This window comes from Pteropus alecto, unplaced genomic scaffold (genome assembly GCF_000325575.1).
Source record: "Pteropus alecto unplaced genomic scaffold, ASM32557v1 scaffold11, whole genome shotgun sequence".
NCBI classification, from domain to species: domain Eukaryota; kingdom Metazoa; phylum Chordata; class Mammalia; order Chiroptera; family Pteropodidae; genus Pteropus; species Pteropus alecto.
This window is the reverse complement of record NW_006431956.1, coordinates 10,360,697-10,380,269: the sequence shown is the minus strand read 5'-3', so window position 1 is coordinate 10,380,269 and position 19,573 is coordinate 10,360,697. Positions and strand designations below refer to the sequence as shown.

Here is a 19,573-nt window from a genome sequence, read left to right as displayed (position 1 = left end):
GTTGCTGTATTCGGTTCGCTAGTATCTTATTTAGGATTTTTGCATCTGTGTTCATGAGAGATATTGGTCTATAGTTTTCTTTTTTTGTGTTATCTTTATCGGGTTTTGGTATCAAGGTAATATTGGCCTCATAAAATGAGTTGAGAAGTATTGCCTCCTCTTTGATTATTGGAAGAGTTTGAGGAGAATAGGTATCAAATCTTCAAATGTTTGGTAGAACTCACTGGTGAAGCCATCTGGTCCTGGACTTTTACTTTTTGGTAGGTTTTTTCATGATTGTTTCAATTTCCATACTGCCGATTGGTCTATTTAGATTTTCCAGTTCTTCTTGATTCAGTCTAGGAAGGTTGTATTTTTCTAAGTACTGGACCATTTCTTCTAGGTTATTGAATTTGGTATTATATACTTTTTCATAGTATTCTTGCATGATCTTTTGTATTTCTGCGATGTCAGTCTTAATTTCCCCTTTTTCACCCCTGATTTTGTTTGTGTCCTTTCTCTTTTTTCTTTAGTGAGTCCAGCCAGAGGTTTGCCAATGTTATTAACCTTCTCAAAGAACCAGCTCTTCGTTGCATTTATTCTTTCTATTTTTTTGTTTTCAATTTCATTTATTTCTGCTTTAATTTTGATTATTTCTTTCCATCTGCTGACTTTAGGCTTCATTTGTTCTTCCTTTTCTAGTTTTTTAAGATGAAGCGTTAAGTTGTTTATTTGGGCTCATTCTTGTTTTTGGAGATAGCCCTGTAATGATATGAACTTTCTTCTTATGACTGCTTTTGCTATATCCTAAAAGTTTTGATATGTTGTACTATCATCCCTTTCTTTCATTGTGGCATTGCCTTCTTCACGTTTCTACTGCCCATTCTTCAAGTTTCAATTCAAATATTATCTCTTCTGTGATACTTTAACGACCATTCAGAAAGAAGTGCTTCTGCATTCTCTGTGGCTCTATTGTATATTGATCACAATAGTTACTGCTTCACTAAACACATTGAATACAAATTAGTTATTTTAATTATCTAACTTAGTCCCTAACACATTATATTAGTCAATATGCTTTCAAATGAATAAACAAATAAATGAAAGAGGGAATGAACAGTGGTTCAGTATTGAAGAGAAATTCAGGAGACATGAATTTCAGTCATAGATTTACTGCTAACTAGTCACTGAATCTTGGAAAAGTCATTTAAATGCTGTAGGACCTAATTTTATTATCTCTGAAATGCAAGATTTTGTTAGGTTATGTAATTTATAAGTCATTTATGTTTCAATCAAAATATTATTTTATTCCATAACTGAAATCAGGAGACAAATGACTAGTTATAATTTCATGTCAGTATCTTTCTCTAAGTAAATTGGTGACTCACCGTTTTACTCTTATACGAGTTTGAAACCTGTTGGACTAGAGACAATGGCTTTCCGTAAACAAGGAAGAAGGTTCTCGCCAGGACCTGACCATGCTGAAAACCTGATCTGAGACTTCCAACCTCCAGATATATGAGAAATAAATGCTTGTTGTTTAAGCCACCCAGTTTACAGTATTTTGTTAAGGCAGCCTGAGTTGATTAGATATCCAGTCCCATTCTGGCTGATTTGAAAGTTGAGGGGATCAATGGCTCGGCACATAGTAACCCAACCAAAACGCACCCATGTTCCATGAAGGACCAGTTGGGAAACCTAGGGCTTTGTAGTGAAGGAGACTAGATGCAACTCTGAACTTCTGAAGTTTCAGGGGGCTCTAAAAGAGACAAAAACACATAAAGCTGGGACAAAGAAGAGCTCCTCCCCAAAACTAGAATAAAATATAATTTTTAAAAATGTCAGCATAGGAAATCATTGTTTGGTATTCGATCTAGGTGAGAGTAAAAGTAAAATTTCTTAAAAAATAATTGATATTAGCTATATGTTATATAGGCATGTTTGCTTATTAGCTACACATAACATGGTATTTTTGACTGTCTACATTTTGGCTAGTCCTTCAGAACAAAAACCTGAGAAGTATTTGAAACCACACCTGTCCCTGTGCTGACACCAGGTGTCAGTCTGGAGCAAAATCATATCTGCTTGGAGGAACATACACCTAAGCTAAGCCTCAAAAAAAATCACACAAGTGACATTTTAACCAATATTGATTTTCAATCAAATTCACAAAACATATAATAAGCCAGCGTGAGCAGAAACAATCACAACCATCTAAAATAAGCCCACAAAGACTTTAAAATAGATGTTACTGAAAACGATACAAAAGAAATTTATTACATTTAAAAATAAAAGAAGAGATTGGAAATATAATGTTATCCAAAATATCCATGTATAAAATTTTTTAAAATAAAATTTATAAAATCTAAATTTAAAATTCAATGAAAAGACTAAATAGAAAATTAAACACAGATAAAATAAAAATTAGAACTAGAAAAATAAATCTGAAAACATCATCTAGAATGAAACAAGATATAAGAAAATATGAAACACAATTTAAGAGATGGGATGATAGAATGAGAAAGCCTAACAACATCTAATCAGAATTCCAGAAGAAAAGAAGAGCTAAATAAAAATAAAGACATTCAATGTTAAACACATCGTCGTTACACCGCAGAATACTCAGAGATCTTTAGAAAACTGAGATAAAAAATATATATCTTAATTAGCAATAACAATAAATTCTCAATGGTAACTACAGAATTTTGAAAAGAGTAGAATAACATCTTTAAAACTGAGAGAGAATAATTGTCAATTTAGAATTGCATGTCCATAAAACTGCCTTCAAAAAATGAGGGTTTCTTAGAGGTATTTTCAGGTAAACAAAATTGTAAGTTTATCACCAAAAGACCTCTGCTAAAAGATTTTTAAAGAACATTTTTCAGGGAGAAGTTAAATGACCCTAGAAGGAAAATATGAAACGTTAGAAGAAATGCAGAATAAAGAAACTGTTATGGAAACTTTTAGAAAACAATGACAATAGAAATGTCAAAATTTAATGTAAAATATCAAAATAGAGATAAATAAAGCACGTGAATATGACTACATGTAAGTAGATAGAAGGGAAACCAGAGTTAAAGCATTTTAATTTTTATGTAATATTAAGAAGGATGATAGAGACCAAATTACTTAAAATCTTATATATTATATATGCATATTAAAATTCTAGTGTGAAATCTAAATAAAAGTGTATATTTTCCATAGGAGAGAATAATAAAAAGTATAAAATAAAACTCAAATCATTTTTTAAAAAAATTTTTTAAAGTAAGCAAAAAGCAAAAGAATTCCTACAACTCTCATAGGTCTAGGAGATGTTTGAATTCCATTCCATCAGAGAGAATAAGTAGAACTGAAGGGGAGAAATACTTCCAAGAATAAAGAGGGATATTTTACAATGATAAAGGGTCATTTAATCAAGAAAACATAACAATCCTAAGTATATATGCATCTTATTACATAAAGCAAAAACTAAGAAAACCAAAGGTAAATTCACAGTTTTAGCTGTGAATGTTACCAATTTTCTCCCAGTATTGGTAGAACAAGCTTAAGAATATAAAAGACTTATTATGAAGCAAACTGACCTAATTAATATTCATAGAAGACTACACACAAACAAGAGCACAATACACATTATTTTCCAGGGCATGTAGATCTGTCACCAAGATGCACTTCATAAAAAATTGAAAGGAATAAAGTCATGCAGAGTATGTTCTCTTGGAACAACAGAATAAATTAGAAATCGATAACAAATAGATATCTGGAAAATCTACTAGATGTTTGAAACCAAACAACATACATGTTTGTAAGCCATGGGTTAAAGAAAAAATACAAAGGTAATTAGAATATACTTTGAATTGAATGAAAATGAAAACAGTGTGTCAAAATTGATAGGACAATTGATAGGACTCGCAGGTAAGCTGAGTAAGTAGATATATACATTTAAATGCTTATATTAGAAAAATTTAAAGACGTGTAAGATCAATTGTGGAAGCTTCTACCTAAAGAAGCTATGAAAAAAAGCAAATTTAACCCAAAGTAAGTTAAAGAAAGGAAATAATAAAATTAAGAGGAAATATTAATGAAAGACAAAACAAACAACAGTGAAAAAGATCAGGGAAACTAAAAGCTGTTTCTTTGAAAATACCAGTAAATTTGATAAAACTTCATCTAAAAACAGAAATAAGACACAGAGTTCCAATACAAGAAATGAAAAGGTAGCTATCACCACACGTTGGATAGACGTTAAAGCATAATAAAAGATTATAAAAAAGGTGAATAAATCTACATCTATGAGATAGAATTCATAATTAACAACCTTCCTACGAAGAGGACTCCAGGAGAAAACTTAGCTAGTGAATTCTTCCACACTTTTAAGGAAAAAAGACTATCAATCCAATATGCAATCTTCCATCAAATGAAGAAAGGCGAGAACTACCCCCCACATTTTATGAACGAATATTACTGTAATACTAAAAGCAGAAAAAGACATTATAAGACAAGCATATGATATACTCATGAACATAGGCACAATATCCTTTAATACATTAGCAAATAAAATCCAGTGACATAAAGGATAAAATACTTAATGAAATGTATATATCAGGATGCAAGGAATTTGTTAACTATTAACTCATACAAAGACCCGTATAAAGGAAGCAAAGGGGAGAAACACAAAATCCATTCAACAGATGCAGGGTCGGGGTGGGGGGAAGTGACCATGTCAAACACCTGGCACACAGCAGAGCGAGAGCTAGATGTCCCTCTTCTGATGACTGGCTTCATGTTCTTTCAGCTGCACTAGAACACCATGGGTTCTCATTTCTTTGAACTCTTTGCCTGTGCGAATCAGTACTCAGCCATTGAGATTCTATTTGAATCTGGAAGGCGTCTGCTGAGAGTGGTAGAGAGGGAGTGTAGAAAGCACTCAGCCAAGTAAATCCATTTTTTACCAGTGGATTCCATTTCTTCTTCTTTCTTCTTTCTTTTTTTCCTTTTCTACTTCTTGCCCACCCTCTTCCCCTCCTCTCTTATCTTCAGTGAGGCATGGTGAAGTTCAAAACTAATTTCTTTCTTCATTAATTCAATACAGATGATTCAAGTTTTGGTATGATTCTAGTTCAAGATCCAGAGGAGGCTTCCATACAGTATAAAATCTAGTGCTCGAATGATTTGAAGTTTAGTGTGAAAAAAGCTATATACATTCAAAAAGCTAAATAGCTAACATTTTCTAACAAAGTATGTAGTGGGTTGGTAAAGACAGAGAGTGTCAATTAATGCAATTAAGTTTTGAAATCTGTATTTCAAGTTTACTTTTATCATGAAATCCCTAATGATTCTTATGTTAACAAAATGGGGAAAATTGGGAATTAAATTGTATCGGGACTTTATTGTTGGCAATTAAGTGTCACAGTGCTGGGTAAATCGCTGACAGAGGATTTAAAAACCCATGTAAGGATAAGGACATATCAATTTTATTATCTTTAGGTTTATTAACTTGTCTACAGATTGCTAGCAATACAAAAAATATCCGGAAATGACAATCTACTCTCTCCTGGAATGAGCACAGTTAAATCATACCTGAAATTTTCCTTTAACATATACGCTCATAGTAACACACTTGTCCCTGTTCCCTCAATGGTCAAGCGATAAATGGTAACTCATCCCTTGAATACCAACAACAATAACAAAGTGATGAATAACACCTATAAAGAATTTACCAACTGTCAGTCACTCTTGTAAATGTTTTACATATCTTATTCAAGCTTCACCATAATCTCATGGAATAGACCTGTTTATTAATCCCATTTTACAGGTGAAAAAACTGATAAAGAGAGGGTAAAGTACTCTGCTCAATGTCACACAGCTTGTAAGGAGCACAGCTGAGATTTGAATCCAAATAATTTGGTTCCGAAATCCATAATCTTAACCACTATGCGAATTACTATTTGCTAAGGCATGAAATGTATTTTAGTAAGAAATTGTGAGTTCATGAAATATACTTGTCAATTTTAAAAATCACTAATGTATCTTTTCCTTATTTGTTTTAAATACAATAAAATATCAAACCATCTCTTTTTTTGAAATGATCTAAGCTTTCTCTCTATTTTGTAAACATTAATGAATAAGTTATATAGAAATGGCATAGTAATTAAAGTGCTTGAACAACCGTTTCAAATTTAAACATTATGCATAGTTTTATGTATGCCTCAATATATATTTTGACAATATGTTGTTATACTTTGCAATGGACTGTTGTGAACTAACAGAATATCCTGTTCTAGGAATTGTAGGATATAATATTTCATTTATTTTAACATGACATTTAGGCTATAGGGTATGACTTCTTGTGATTCTTACTCCACAATATATTATTCTCTCATTGTGGCAGGGGCTGCTGCTTGTCTCCTGTATCTGTCCTCTCCTTCTGCTTTACAGTTTTTAGCTGGATGCATGGCTGCCTACAAAAGAGTCCACTTCTGAGAAACTCTTAGTGTGAGACATGACTAGATGCTTGCCAATATCATGTAACTCCACGCATCCTGTGGCAACCTCCAAAAATGTTCCTTACAGGACACTTGGAACATGCGTGTTAGCCATTTTTCTTTACCTCTCCATCCATCTCACTACCACCATCTTGGATCATGGAGAAAGAACTATGATGGACTGGGGCAGTTAATTAGAAGAATCTTTAGTCCATAAACACTTAAAGATCATATACTCATATATGCATATGTATGTATACATGAGTGTGTATATACACTTAAATGTATATGTTATTTAAATGCTTCCTCAAATTGCATATGAAATAAGATGTGATATTTATAAATAAAAGCATATAGCGCCTTGAAAAATTTGCATAGATTTCAGGAAATATACTAACTCCATTTGTGGCAGCTTGCAGAAAATAGCATTTTGACGGCCTGCAGAAAATAGCCTGTAGTATTGTGCTACAGGGCTTTGTAACAATCATCAAATCTTTAAGGTGAATATTTATCATGAAGAGTATTATACTGGAATTTTAAATTCATTTGAATAGGCTATAGTATTAACGTAAATTTAAATCTGAGCTGCGTACTCTGATAAGATTATACAATATAATTTCTAGTGTATTAAAATGTTCTACGTATAGCAAGAAATGGATTTCGGTATGATTACTGTATTGTACCACACGTAGTATAAATAACTAAAACATTTTAAAAATAGTAGTGTGTTTATGTATGCAGGCTAAGTCATTGAAAACACTTAAAAAGTAGCTAACACATGTGAATATTTAAATGAATTTTCTTTAGAAAGGGATTACAGATGCCAAAATTAAAATCTCTTCCCCAACAGCTTCTCAAACAATTTCCCAATACAAAGAATAATTAATGCTAAGTGATGAGTAAAGAATTGCATTTCATTCAGTTTGACTGTATTTAACAGGAGGGAGAAACAAGCCAGTCACATATTGTTTTGAATTAATAAAACTGTGTTCTTGTATATTTAGTGCAAATCTAACTGATAGAAAATCCCAAATTTTCAGTTTTCACACTGACCTATATTTCCATTTGATGTCTAGATGATAGCCACAGTGTGAAAACTGCCAAAGCTACTTGGCTAATTGACCTTATAATTTTTAGGAAAATGTTCTGAATAATTTCCAGGCTTCAAACCCTAGGGCAACTCAAAGTGAGGAATAACAGTTCATATAAAAATGGGAGAAACTTATAAGGAGACATTTCCTTAAAAATTTTATAGAAATGCTTTCCCTCATTCTTTAAATATTTGCTAAAATGCAAGTAGGCAACCTTCTGGGGGAAAAAAAATCAACTTCTACTTTGCTGTACTATTAAAATAGCATAAATTTTAACAATGGCTTATCTTTTCCCCAAAAAGTAAATTCAGATTTTCTAAGAATTTTAATCTTTGAAAGTCTACTTGAGAGCAAGCATTTAGCCAGGGGACTTTAATTCACAAGAATATACATTTTTTTCATCATTAATGATTTTGCTATAGATTATTTGTGAGGACTATAATGACAATAAAAAAATATATGGCCTGGCTGGTAATTCCATCCTTGAGAAAACGGATGATTTAAAAAGTATATATTAGACCAGTCTTGTCTATTCGTTATACATAACTTCTCTTATCAAGATAAATTTCCTTCCAGGAAATTTTCATTTTTACTAAAATAATACAGGTATAGAGTTTTAAAAAATGAATACCACTTTAAGTACCCCATATCTCATCCCACACTAACTCTACTGCTATACTTTGGATAAATTCATTTTTAATTCTTACATCTATTTTGTCTGATACTTTCTGCATGTGTCTAAATAAACTATTTATAAAACTAATTCCTTATTTTTCAAGTTTAGGTGTAATCTATTGCCCTAGATCTCTGGGGAATAAGGACATAAGTTTTATACTATGCCCTTCTCCAACACATATACCTCTCTCCCCTCATATATCTAAGAGTTGTTATAATTTAGGGTTAAATTCTTACTTAGTTGATATTATTATAGTTATCTAAATATTGTCCTTGACTTAACCACATATATGTTTGTTATATTTAAGTTCTTACACAATTATTTTTTCTGTTTTTAATGATTTCCCATTTTCTTTCACTAGCTTGTATAATTAAGACATAAAACTGCTCTAACTACAGTTAAATCTATGATGTAATTGTATGCTTGTGTGCTTTCTTAAAGATATTGCTTCTGGAGTTTATGACACCCCACCCAGGCTCAGCTAATTGCCCTCTGGACCTCATGCACACCCATATCTGTAGGAATTCCTTTTGCCTTTCCTGCATAATTAATTTATGTAGGAAATAATGACATATTGAGCTCCAACTACATGTCAGGCAGTAATCAAAGCAATTTTAAAAATGCCTGCCACCATGCAACTTAAATTTCTGAGAGAGGAAACAAAATAAATATATTAATATATGTGCTTTGTATATCATGAAATATAAAGTAATTATAAGAAAAATTGAAAAAGTTACATAAAAATGCTTTCATTAATATAGATGCAGAAATTCTCAATAAAAATTTATCAGATAAAATCTAGCAATATATAAATAATACATTCTAATCAAGTGGGGTTAATTCTAAGAATATAAGTTTTCTTTCAAGATTTGAAAATCAGTTAGTGTAATACCCACAATTTGGTAAAGGAGAAAAATCACATGATTTTCTTCATGTTCACAAAGAACATTTGACACAATTTAATATCCAATCATAATTAAATCTCTTAGAAGATTAGAAATAGAAAAAAACTTCGAATTGATGAAAGCTACTACCTTAAAAATATTGGAGAAAGACAAAATACTTTCCCCTAAAATCAGAAGCAAGGCAAATGTGTCTGCTCAATACTTATTTTTGATACTGTCTTAGATATCCAAGCCATCAAGAAAAGTAAGTAAAGACTTGATGTTTGGAAAGGAAGAAAAATACTATCTTTTATCACGTTTCATTATTTTAAGTCCTAACTAACTTATGAAAAGGTAACTATTAGAACTATTATGTGAATTTTGCAAAACCATAATATATAATATTATACAAAGATCAATTGTAGTTTTACGTACTAGCAATGAACTTCTGCAAAATAAGATAAAATAAAATAGTACCTAGCAATGGCACTAAACAATGAAAAGCTGGAGATAATTTGTTTAAAATGGAAAAAAAATCTATATAATTAAACTACAAAGCAGTACCGAGAGAAATTATAGAATACTTGAATAATTGGAGAGACATGCCATGCCCATGGATAGGAAAACTCAATATTGTTCATATATCAACTCTCCCCAAATTGACAGATGCAATGCTATTACTATCATTATTCCAGCAGACTCTAAAAACATACAGGACATAGACTAGGTAGTAAAATTAGATATATAGATCAATGGAAGAGAACAAAGCACCAGTTCTAGACCTACAAACATATATGATTAATTAATTTTTGACAAAGCTTCCAGGCAATGAATAGGTAAACGAAAGTAACTTCAACAAATGATGTTGGAACACCATACACGATACCAACTCATGATAAATCAGAGTCCTAAATATAAAAACTAAAGCTCTAAACCTTGTGAGAAAACATAGAATATCTTTGTGACCTTGGATAAGGAAAGATTCCTCAGAGAGGCATAGAAAGCAGCAACTATTACAGGAAAAAAATGATAAACTGGAATTTCTCATCATAAGATGAAATCATTAATGAACTAGGACGTTCACCGAGAAGAAAATCGCAATACATACATATGCTGATCTTTGTATTCTGGGTATATAACGAATATCTGTAAGTAAATATTAAACATACGGGTCGGTAAAAAATAAAACAAAACAAAACAAAACAAAAAACAGCTTAAACAGGCATGCCACAGAGGAAAATATACAGATGTCCAAGAAGCACAAGTAAAAACCATCAGGGAAAAGTAAACTGAAATCACAATGAGATCTCATTTGATATGCACTAGAATTGCTAAGATTAAAAAGACAGACAAACCAAATATTAGTGAGGATGAATAGCAACTGGTAATCTCATATATTGCTGTTGGGATTGTAAAATGATACAATCATTATTGAAAATTGTTTGGCTGTTTCTTATAAAGTGAGACATACATCTGCCGTATAATCAAGCAACTGTGCCTCTAGGTACTTACAAGAGAAAACATATTTCTATAAAAAGGTGTACACAAATTTTCATAACAACTTAATTCACAATATCCAATAATTTGAAACAACTTATTTGTCAACAGAATGAGCAAACGCATTTTGATGTACTCCTACAATAGAATACTATTCATCAATTGAAAAAAAAGAAAATAGTGATACACTCAATAATACGGATAAATTTCCAAAACCTTACACTGAGCAAGAGGAGCCAGACATACCATTGATAAAAAGGCAAATCTAATACATGGTGATAAACATCGGAACATTGGTTTCCTCTGACTGAAGGGATGGGAGGCAGTATTACTGAGAAGTAAACAAGGAAAATTTCTGGGGTGATGGAAATGTTCCATATTTTGATGTGTTTTGGGTTACACTGATATATGCACTTGTCAAAATTAATTGTATTTCATACCGAAAGTCTGCACATTTCACTATATCGAAATTATTCTTCATTTTTTAAAAAGAAAAGATGAGAAGATCCAACCTAATTCTTACCAGAGATCCAAAGGAGAGAAAGAAATTGAATGAAGGAAACCAAAAATCAAAGGCGTAATAGCCTAGAATGTTTCAGAATTCATGAAGCACATCGATCCCCAGATTAAAAAAGTTCATTGAATATCAAACAAGATAAATGAAAGGAAGTCTACCCTAATTTACATGATTTAGTGGAATACCAGAGGAAAAGAGAAAATCTTAAGAGTAGAGTGGTAAAAGAACATTACTTATAAAAAAAATGGTAATTAGATTAAGAGCTGATTTCGTGATCACAATACAAGCCAAGAGACAGTGGGAAAATGTCTGTCAAAAATATCTAACAGAAAGTTGCAAACTAAATCTGTACATCCAATGCAACCACCTTTAAAATATTATGTTGAGATTATTAAAGCATTTAATCTAATCAGAACTGAGAGAGCATCATTAAAGGAACTTCTTATATATTTTAGAAAACAAGAAAATAATCTCAGAAAGAAGATCAGAAATATAAGTGAAAAAAAATTACCAAGAAAACTGAATCTAAAAATGTTAAGCCTTTTCCTTTATTAAAATCTCTTTAGATAAAAAGATTTCAAAAAGAATACATGTGCATCTTGACATAGAATTTTATATCATCAATTTTGAAATTTTAAGTGATTTTTGAATAGATTATTTTATTTTGGTTATCTATCCATATGTTTGTTAAAGCAGACAATGTGCTTTGGAAAGCCCAAATATCAGTTAAAAATAGCATACAGATATCCTAATTCCTAATATTCTTTCCACAAAATGAAAGAAATGGCTCATGTGGAAAAAAATCCTAAATTGAAAGACATTTTCTTGGAACTGTGATATAGTTAAAAATTAAAATATTTCAAACAGCATATCTCTCCACTATTACATAAGTAGGGTACAGCCAATTGGCATTTCAAGTGAAGCTGAAATTTTCCAACATATTAAATTCATTGGGACATGAAATACAGTTAGTTTCACACAATCATATTTTCCTTCCAAGAGAAATGTAATCTGTGTTGTCTTACTTATACTCAACGATTTTAAATAGTTTCTCACATGACCTTTCTTGGTTTTTATTTAACTAGAATATATTTGAGGGGCTCGAACATTAAAAACAGTTTAATTTTAGCTCGATAGCCAAGATAATGCAATAATGTTATAATTTCTAACTTTGTTCATGTATAAATAGTTCAGTAAGGATCAAGTTTATAAAAAACACAAACATGTATATTATTTAAGGTATTACAAATATAGTGTTTTGTTTGTTAGACTTTCTCATAAAGAAAAAGACAGACAATGAAAAATTAACCTAATAAGGTTTATTGAGCAAAGACTTGATGGAAGCTTGGGAGTTAGATACTCAGATATTCAAGAGCATCCAACGAATACATGTGCCTTCCTAAAGGATGCTCTTTGATATATGATTGGCTAATTCCCAAGCCTCCTTCTAGTCTTCGCTCAATAAACCTTATTAGGTTAATTTTTCATTGTCTGTGTTGATCTGCATTATTTGCATATCTAATTAGACTTGCAAGAAGTGAAAACCTGTTACCATTAGAAGATAATAGTAGTCCATCGCTCTCAGGAATAATTCAAACATTACCTGTAGTTACCTAGGAAGAAGTGTCTACTGAAAGCAAAGTCTTAGAAGCCAGTGATGTCTACCAGCTTGATTTGCTGGTGGTTTTCCTTAGACTAACATCACATGTTTACATAGACAACTTAGTAGTGAATCTCTCAGTGACATATTCTAAGAGTTCTTCAATTATTTTTTTAAATTTGCCTCATCAAAGCCGCATGTCCTTGGTCAAAATGTTTTCTTTTCTTTTACACTGTAATCTCTTTTTCACTTGCTTTGCTTTGCTCTCCACAATTTTCTTTGACACTTTCTCAGTTTCTAGGGGCATTCGTTATTCACATTAAATAAAAATATGGCTGCATATGGAAGACACAGAGGAAACATATTCGGGACCAACGCACAATGCGGTAACGGCTCACAGTGCATTTGCTGCTGGATGTCTGCCATAACCATAACACGTCTATGATCACTGCATAAAATTTTCAAAACCCCTTAGTCTATCAGTTGTATTTGGAATAAACCTGAGAATTTTCCTATGTAATATATTGCTTGAATAGTATTCTGAGTTTTGGGGGATGGAAATATGTTTTCCAATATCAGTATTAGCACCCAAAAAACAAAGTAAGAATAGATTCAGGAATTCTATAAATATCAGTATTAAAACCAAGAGTTGTTTTACTGGAAAAACATTAACTTGGAAAACACTGTGAGGTATATGCCTCTATATTTAAAAATTAACTTCTTTCAACTTCCTGCTCATGTCATATCCAACTGAGGTATCAACTTCTGTGAATTTTAGCACTATTTATTTCCTTTCTATTGCTTATTGTAAATAATAAATGAAGTCGGCAAATTAGCAATTAGGCATTTTGAGTCTTCTATGAGAGCAATTTCTTTGACGGGCACAGGAAGGGCAGGAGGGATCGGAACCGCTACTTTGAGCAATGCATGAAACGTGACAAAGGAAAGATAGCAAGTAGACAATAAGCTTTAAACAAATTTCAACTGTACACAGTTTGATTTTTATAATCCCTCCCAAGAGGGAAGAGGAGCGGCAGAAAAAAGGAAAATAACCGAAAATCAACTACATGCCAAGTATTGTTTAAAACATACTGTGTATTATCTCAATTGTTTTTCATGCCACTCAGAAATAAGCTCCACTTGTCCCATTTTTACAGACAAGAAAGTAAGAATTAGGGAGGTTAAATAGATCAGGTGACAGATTATATAGGTAGTAAGCAGTGCAAAAATCCAAATTCATGACTTTAAACCTCAAATACATGACCTCTGAACCAAATATTGTGTGCAGAGTTCACTAAATCATAGAGCTGAGTACGAGCAGACAGCTTTCCCCAACTCAGACACTGACTGCCTGCGATGCCCTCATTCTGCTCCATAGATAGCAGCTTTCTGAATTACTGCCAGAGATTCAGGGAAATGCGTGACCTCGAAGGGGAGCTAATCCATTCAGCCCCCACAGCCTTATATGCATTTCTTAAGCAAAAGTTGATTACCATGTTATATGCCAAAAAACTTTTGTATAAGTCATCCTTGGAAATAACTGTGGGGACTTAACATACAACACACACAAAATACACACACACACACACACACACATGACTGATCCCTGCTCTCATTATACTTAGAGATTTTATTAAATATCTGCCAATAACAGAAGATATGATACTGGCTGAATTTGCACATGGATATTTAAAAGAGGAATCTTGGTTGTCTTTTTATTATTAATATTCATTAAATAATTATTGTTATCATTACTTAGTAATTAACAAAACTGTCATCAAAATAAGCTCTTAAATATAACTTCTAGAGACTTAATAATAATTTAGTATTAATTTTGCTAATAAAGCCCTGGGTCTTATTTGACTAATTAGAATCACTGATTCCAAATTCAGTTCAATTGCATCTTCCTAAATATATGTTTAGCTTCCTCTTGTCTTTTCTATTTTAAGTTATCCTTGATGGAGCTGTTAGCCTACATACATGAATGCAGATGAAAAGTCTGCGTGAACTAGAGTAATTTCCAAAAGTTTAACAGATGTAGCCAGTACTTGTGAAACGTAATGTCATTGACCCTCCTTCAATCTGTGAAAGTCCCAAGTTAGGTGTTTTTGTGGTAATGAGAAATTAAGAATTATTAAACATTTCAAAGATACACAGTACATATATGTTATTCATGACACATCAAAAATAATTAAAGAGGTTATCAATAAATGATAAGACTGAATGATTAGAATGTGATATAAAATAATTATATGCTTGTAATCTCTGAAAGAAAAAAATTTTGTCAAAACAAATGGCAGAAACATGGTCTTAATAAAAATGCAAATAATAGAGGCTTACTCTCAAATATCTATACTATCTAAGGAATATTGATGAAGATGTCCCCAAATATAGGATTATATAAAACTAAGATGATTTTATTGAATAAATGTCTACCATACACCAGCCATGGGACTAGGCAACCTGCATAGGCAACTACCTCCTTTTATTCTTAAAAGCCTAAGATCCTAAGGAATAAGTGATATTCTCTCTGCTTTGTCAATGAGGACATTGAGTCTCAGAGAAGCTGTGCAGCACACAGCCAGTGGGAAGGGAGTCTGGGATTGGCAGCTCGTCCACTAGAACACTGTACCTGTGCTTTCATGGTACCTGGGCTGCATTTCTGTGCTTCTGTTTAAACTAGAAGATAAGATTCCCAAGGCTGCAAGTCTTGGGAATTCACAAATCTCACTCTGTCAAATGCAACCCCATTGTGCTTTCATGGTACCTGGGCTGCATTTCTGTGCTACTGTTTAAACTAGAAGATAACTGCAAGTCTTGGGAATTCACAAATCTCACTCCGTCAAATGCAACCCCATGTCAGAGACAGGCCTAAAAGTGCCCTAGAGTGTTCACTTTATCACCTGTGCTGCTCACTGGGATGGCCATTTGCTGCAGTGGCTACTGAGCAACGGAAGTGTGACTGATCCACACTAAGTGTGCTGTGACATAAAATATATCCTGGAGGACTTAAAGACAACATGGAAACAAGAATGTAGAATGTCTTATTAATATTGTTATATTGCTTTTGTATTAAAATGATATTTTTGATATGTGGAATTAATGAAATTATTAAAATTAATGTCACTTATTTAAACCTAACTAATAGAAAATGTAAAATTATATATGTGGCTTCTTTTTGTGACTCTCTTTATAATTCTCTTAGATGTCATGATATCAGTGAACTCTACACCAGCTTTCATGAAGATCAAAGGAAACAAGTTCGGCTTTCATTTTGTTCAGAATATCCCACCCCTCCCCAAAATATATATGTAAATATAGCCTTCGTTTAAAATGTCTGAGACACCAACAAATTTCTGTGAACTCATATTGACATAGTTTTTCAGAAATATTTCACAGTTTAAGTCTAAACAAAGTATAGCTTTTCACTTTTACCAAGCAAAAGGTATATATTTTTGGTTTCCGGAGGCACGTTAGAAGTATCTCAAATAGTTTATAAGAATGTTAACTCCATAAGCATTTATTTTTCATCTGCTGCATTTGAATGTAGGCATCACAGCTGAGATAGCTATGAAACTACTAAATTATTTCACCTCAATTTTTGGAATGCTATAAATAATGTAAATAAACAACTATTTTTTTATTTTTTAATTTATCTTTTATTTTTTATTTATTTTTTTGCTTTGCTATTTTTCTTCATCTTCTCTGCACCTTCATAAGTATTGGTATATTTCTTCTGCCACTTAATTATATCCTACCTAATATTAGAGTTATTTGAGGTATTTTTCCTATTCCCCCTTACCATATTGAGTTATTCCTAAGAGCTGAGATTTTTTTTATTGTTTCATTCACCAAAAATTTTAATACACTATCTCAATTCTCATAAGAATATACAAAGAACTCTAGCATTATTAGTATGTGCCCTTAATTAACAACCGATATATATTTTTTTGTACCTCTTTATAGGTATTTATAGATATTTTTAATTTTCTTTTGGAAATTTTTAAAAAGTAACTTTATTCAAGATTTCACAGATTTAAGAATTTAAAATTCCCGATAAGATTAGCTTATTCCTCTTGCATCCTACTTAGTAGCTGCTCTTTAAACTTTGCAGTGGTGCAACATAAAACTTTGGCTCCTTCACTATTTATATGCTATGAGATTATTTTTTATTACTAAATTAAAATACTCCATTTGAAATGAGTGGGGAAGTAAAGGCAGAAATTGCAACGTTCCCCACTTCATCCTCCATCTTAAAAGCCAGAGTAAACAAATTCATTCTTTTTAAAGCACTTTTGTTTTCGATAACTATAAGAGAAATAATTTAGCTACGAAAGAAACAGCAATTTTGTTTCCTAAGTTAAAGTTATGGTTTACATGTTAATATGTCATATTATAAAACGATGAAATTTGCTCTTTTGTCATTTTAATAATATATATTGCATTTATTTTCATCTCGTAACTCTAGTATATTATGTGTATTAATGGTGCTTGCTATTTCCACTTCACAACATTTTCACTGTATATATTATAACGAACATCTACCAACTAAAAACTTTAATATAATTCTTTAGACAAATTACTAAAAGATATTTTAGATTAAAAGAGTAGATGAGCATATTCAATCACCTAAACTATTTAAACATATAAACTCAACCACTCAAATTGAAATGTCCATAGGCCTAAAAAGAATAAAATAAATAGCATAACCACAGTAATGTCTAATTAAAATTAAATAATTCAGCCTTTGACTACTTATATTTTATTGAGTGAACTGATATTTGTTAAGGATTAAATTCTATATCAGATCTAAGAAGAAGTTGATTAAATAATGAACTCTGGAACTAGTAAATATACTGAAGCTTGGAGAAAATTTGGAAAACAATTTTATGAAAAAAGCTTAAAAGATAATTTTTTTAGATTCAAAAGATTGTTTTCATTATGGAAGCAGTAAATTACTAGTTGTTTATGTCATTCTTTTTTTCCATTTCCTTTCTTCCTCCCCACCTTTCACCTTGTAAAAATACAAAACACAAATTAAAGGTACCTGTGGGAAGAGGCACTGTGAGTTCTCCTTTCGTGGAGTGACGTGATGGCAGACCACTCTTTGTAAGCACAACGTCATCCAATGCAATGTCACTGCGGTGTCCTTTCCCAGCCCCACCTTCGCCTTGGAGTTGGAAATTCTCATCACCAGAAAGGAATAGCTCTTTCTTCTGCCAGAAATTGTCTCGTTCTACAGTGAGGTTAAACAGGACCTTCGTTTGGTTTGATACCGGGATCAAGGTGAGTGCCCCAATGCCATTTCCATACACGTGATAATGAAAAATTATCTGTAATCAAGAATAAGAATATTCTATATAAATAGTACAATTAATTTCATTTTCTTTTCAATTATATTGCTTGCTTCTTTATTAACAGATTCCAGATGGAAAACAAGATCTACATGTTCTATTGCTTTGTGAGAACTCTAACAGTGAAATCAGGCCAGCCTTAAATCACATGTTGCTATAGATGGAAGACAGTATGATACGGATAAAGTAGAAATTTAGTCAAAAAAAAAAAATGAGCAGAGTTTACTTTCTGTGATTTCTAAAAACAGAATTTCTTGATAAACACTTAAAGTCCACTATCAGAGGAATAAAATATGAATAAAAAGTGATGCATTATATAAAGACTTTTCATAATTAAGAAATAGCAGGAACTAAAGATCATCACTTTAATCTCATGAAAATTAAGTCATTTTCTTCAAAATAGCTGAGTACTCTATTGCTTATTCCCACATTCTTGTACTTGAAACACATTTCATTACTACGAACTCCTTGGGGCTCTACTATATATAGCAAAGCCACCAGAACAGCAATTATCTGAATTTTACTTGAAATGCTAGAAACATGCTTTAGAAGAGCAGCCTTGGGAGTCTTTGCCTGAGTAAAAATTAATAAAAGTATTTTCAGGGATTAACACTGCAGCATTTCAAAGATGGGAGTTGACCAGATGTTTAGGGATTGTTACATAGAAGGGAAAAGTCAGGGAAAATTCTAGGAGAAAGAACAGTACAGGTTAGAAATAATAGGAACTCAGAGGGTTTTTGTAAGCTTTTTTCTTGTCATTTGCATGAACGAGAGAAAACTATAAAGGGGGTGATCTTCCCAGAGGAAAAAGGCATTATCGAAACAGTAGCAGTAATAAATATCCTCCTCTAGAGAAAGTAAAATGAACATGTTTAAAGGATAAAGAATGTGACTAAACAATATATGTAACACATACCACAAAGAGCATCAAGCCATGTGAAGTGTCTACTCAAATATTCCAGCTGATGAAATCTTAAGGTATTATTCTACGATCCAAAATGTTTCTTCTATTGATTAACCAATTAATGTTGGAAAAGATGAGCTCCATGACTGCTGTGAATCATGCAGGGAGGACCAGTAAAACCAGGGTAGCCTAACTCATTAGAGTGAGAAGTGAAAGGGCTGGAGGGTCACCCTCTTGGGCAGCATCGCAAGCATGAGTGGCAACTATCTGATAGGCACAGCACATATTTATCTGAATCCCTTCTAGGTCACAGACATGATCTGCCCAGTGGTCTGCCTTGTTTTATCTTCACATCTGTGCCCAAAATATGAGGTATATGTTTTATGTCACAGTAAAACATTTGACCACGTTTTGACTGATGGTGGTATTGAGTTACCATGCAAACAAACATCTAAACACCCCCATTCCTGCAGAGAACACTTGATGACAACATAACCTAATCACAGGATGACCTGAGTGAATAAAGATCTGCTAAGTGTTGAGTTCTTTGAAAGAGGCATTTTCACTGGAAAGTTTTGAGTTACTCAGA

The 19,573-nt window shown here is 32.2% G+C and overlaps 1 protein-coding gene across 1 annotated transcript in view; it reads right to left on the bottom strand.

The window, feature by feature from the left end:
* MALRD1 (MAM and LDL receptor class A domain containing 1) overlaps window positions 1-19,573 on the bottom strand; it is a 533,295-nt gene that overhangs the window by 260,765 nt on the left and 252,957 nt on the right. Inside the window, 1 exon segment of the mRNA XM_025043397.1 lies at window positions 17,774-18,059. Within this exon segment, the coding sequence (XP_024899165.1) occupies window positions 17,774-18,059 (286 nt within the window).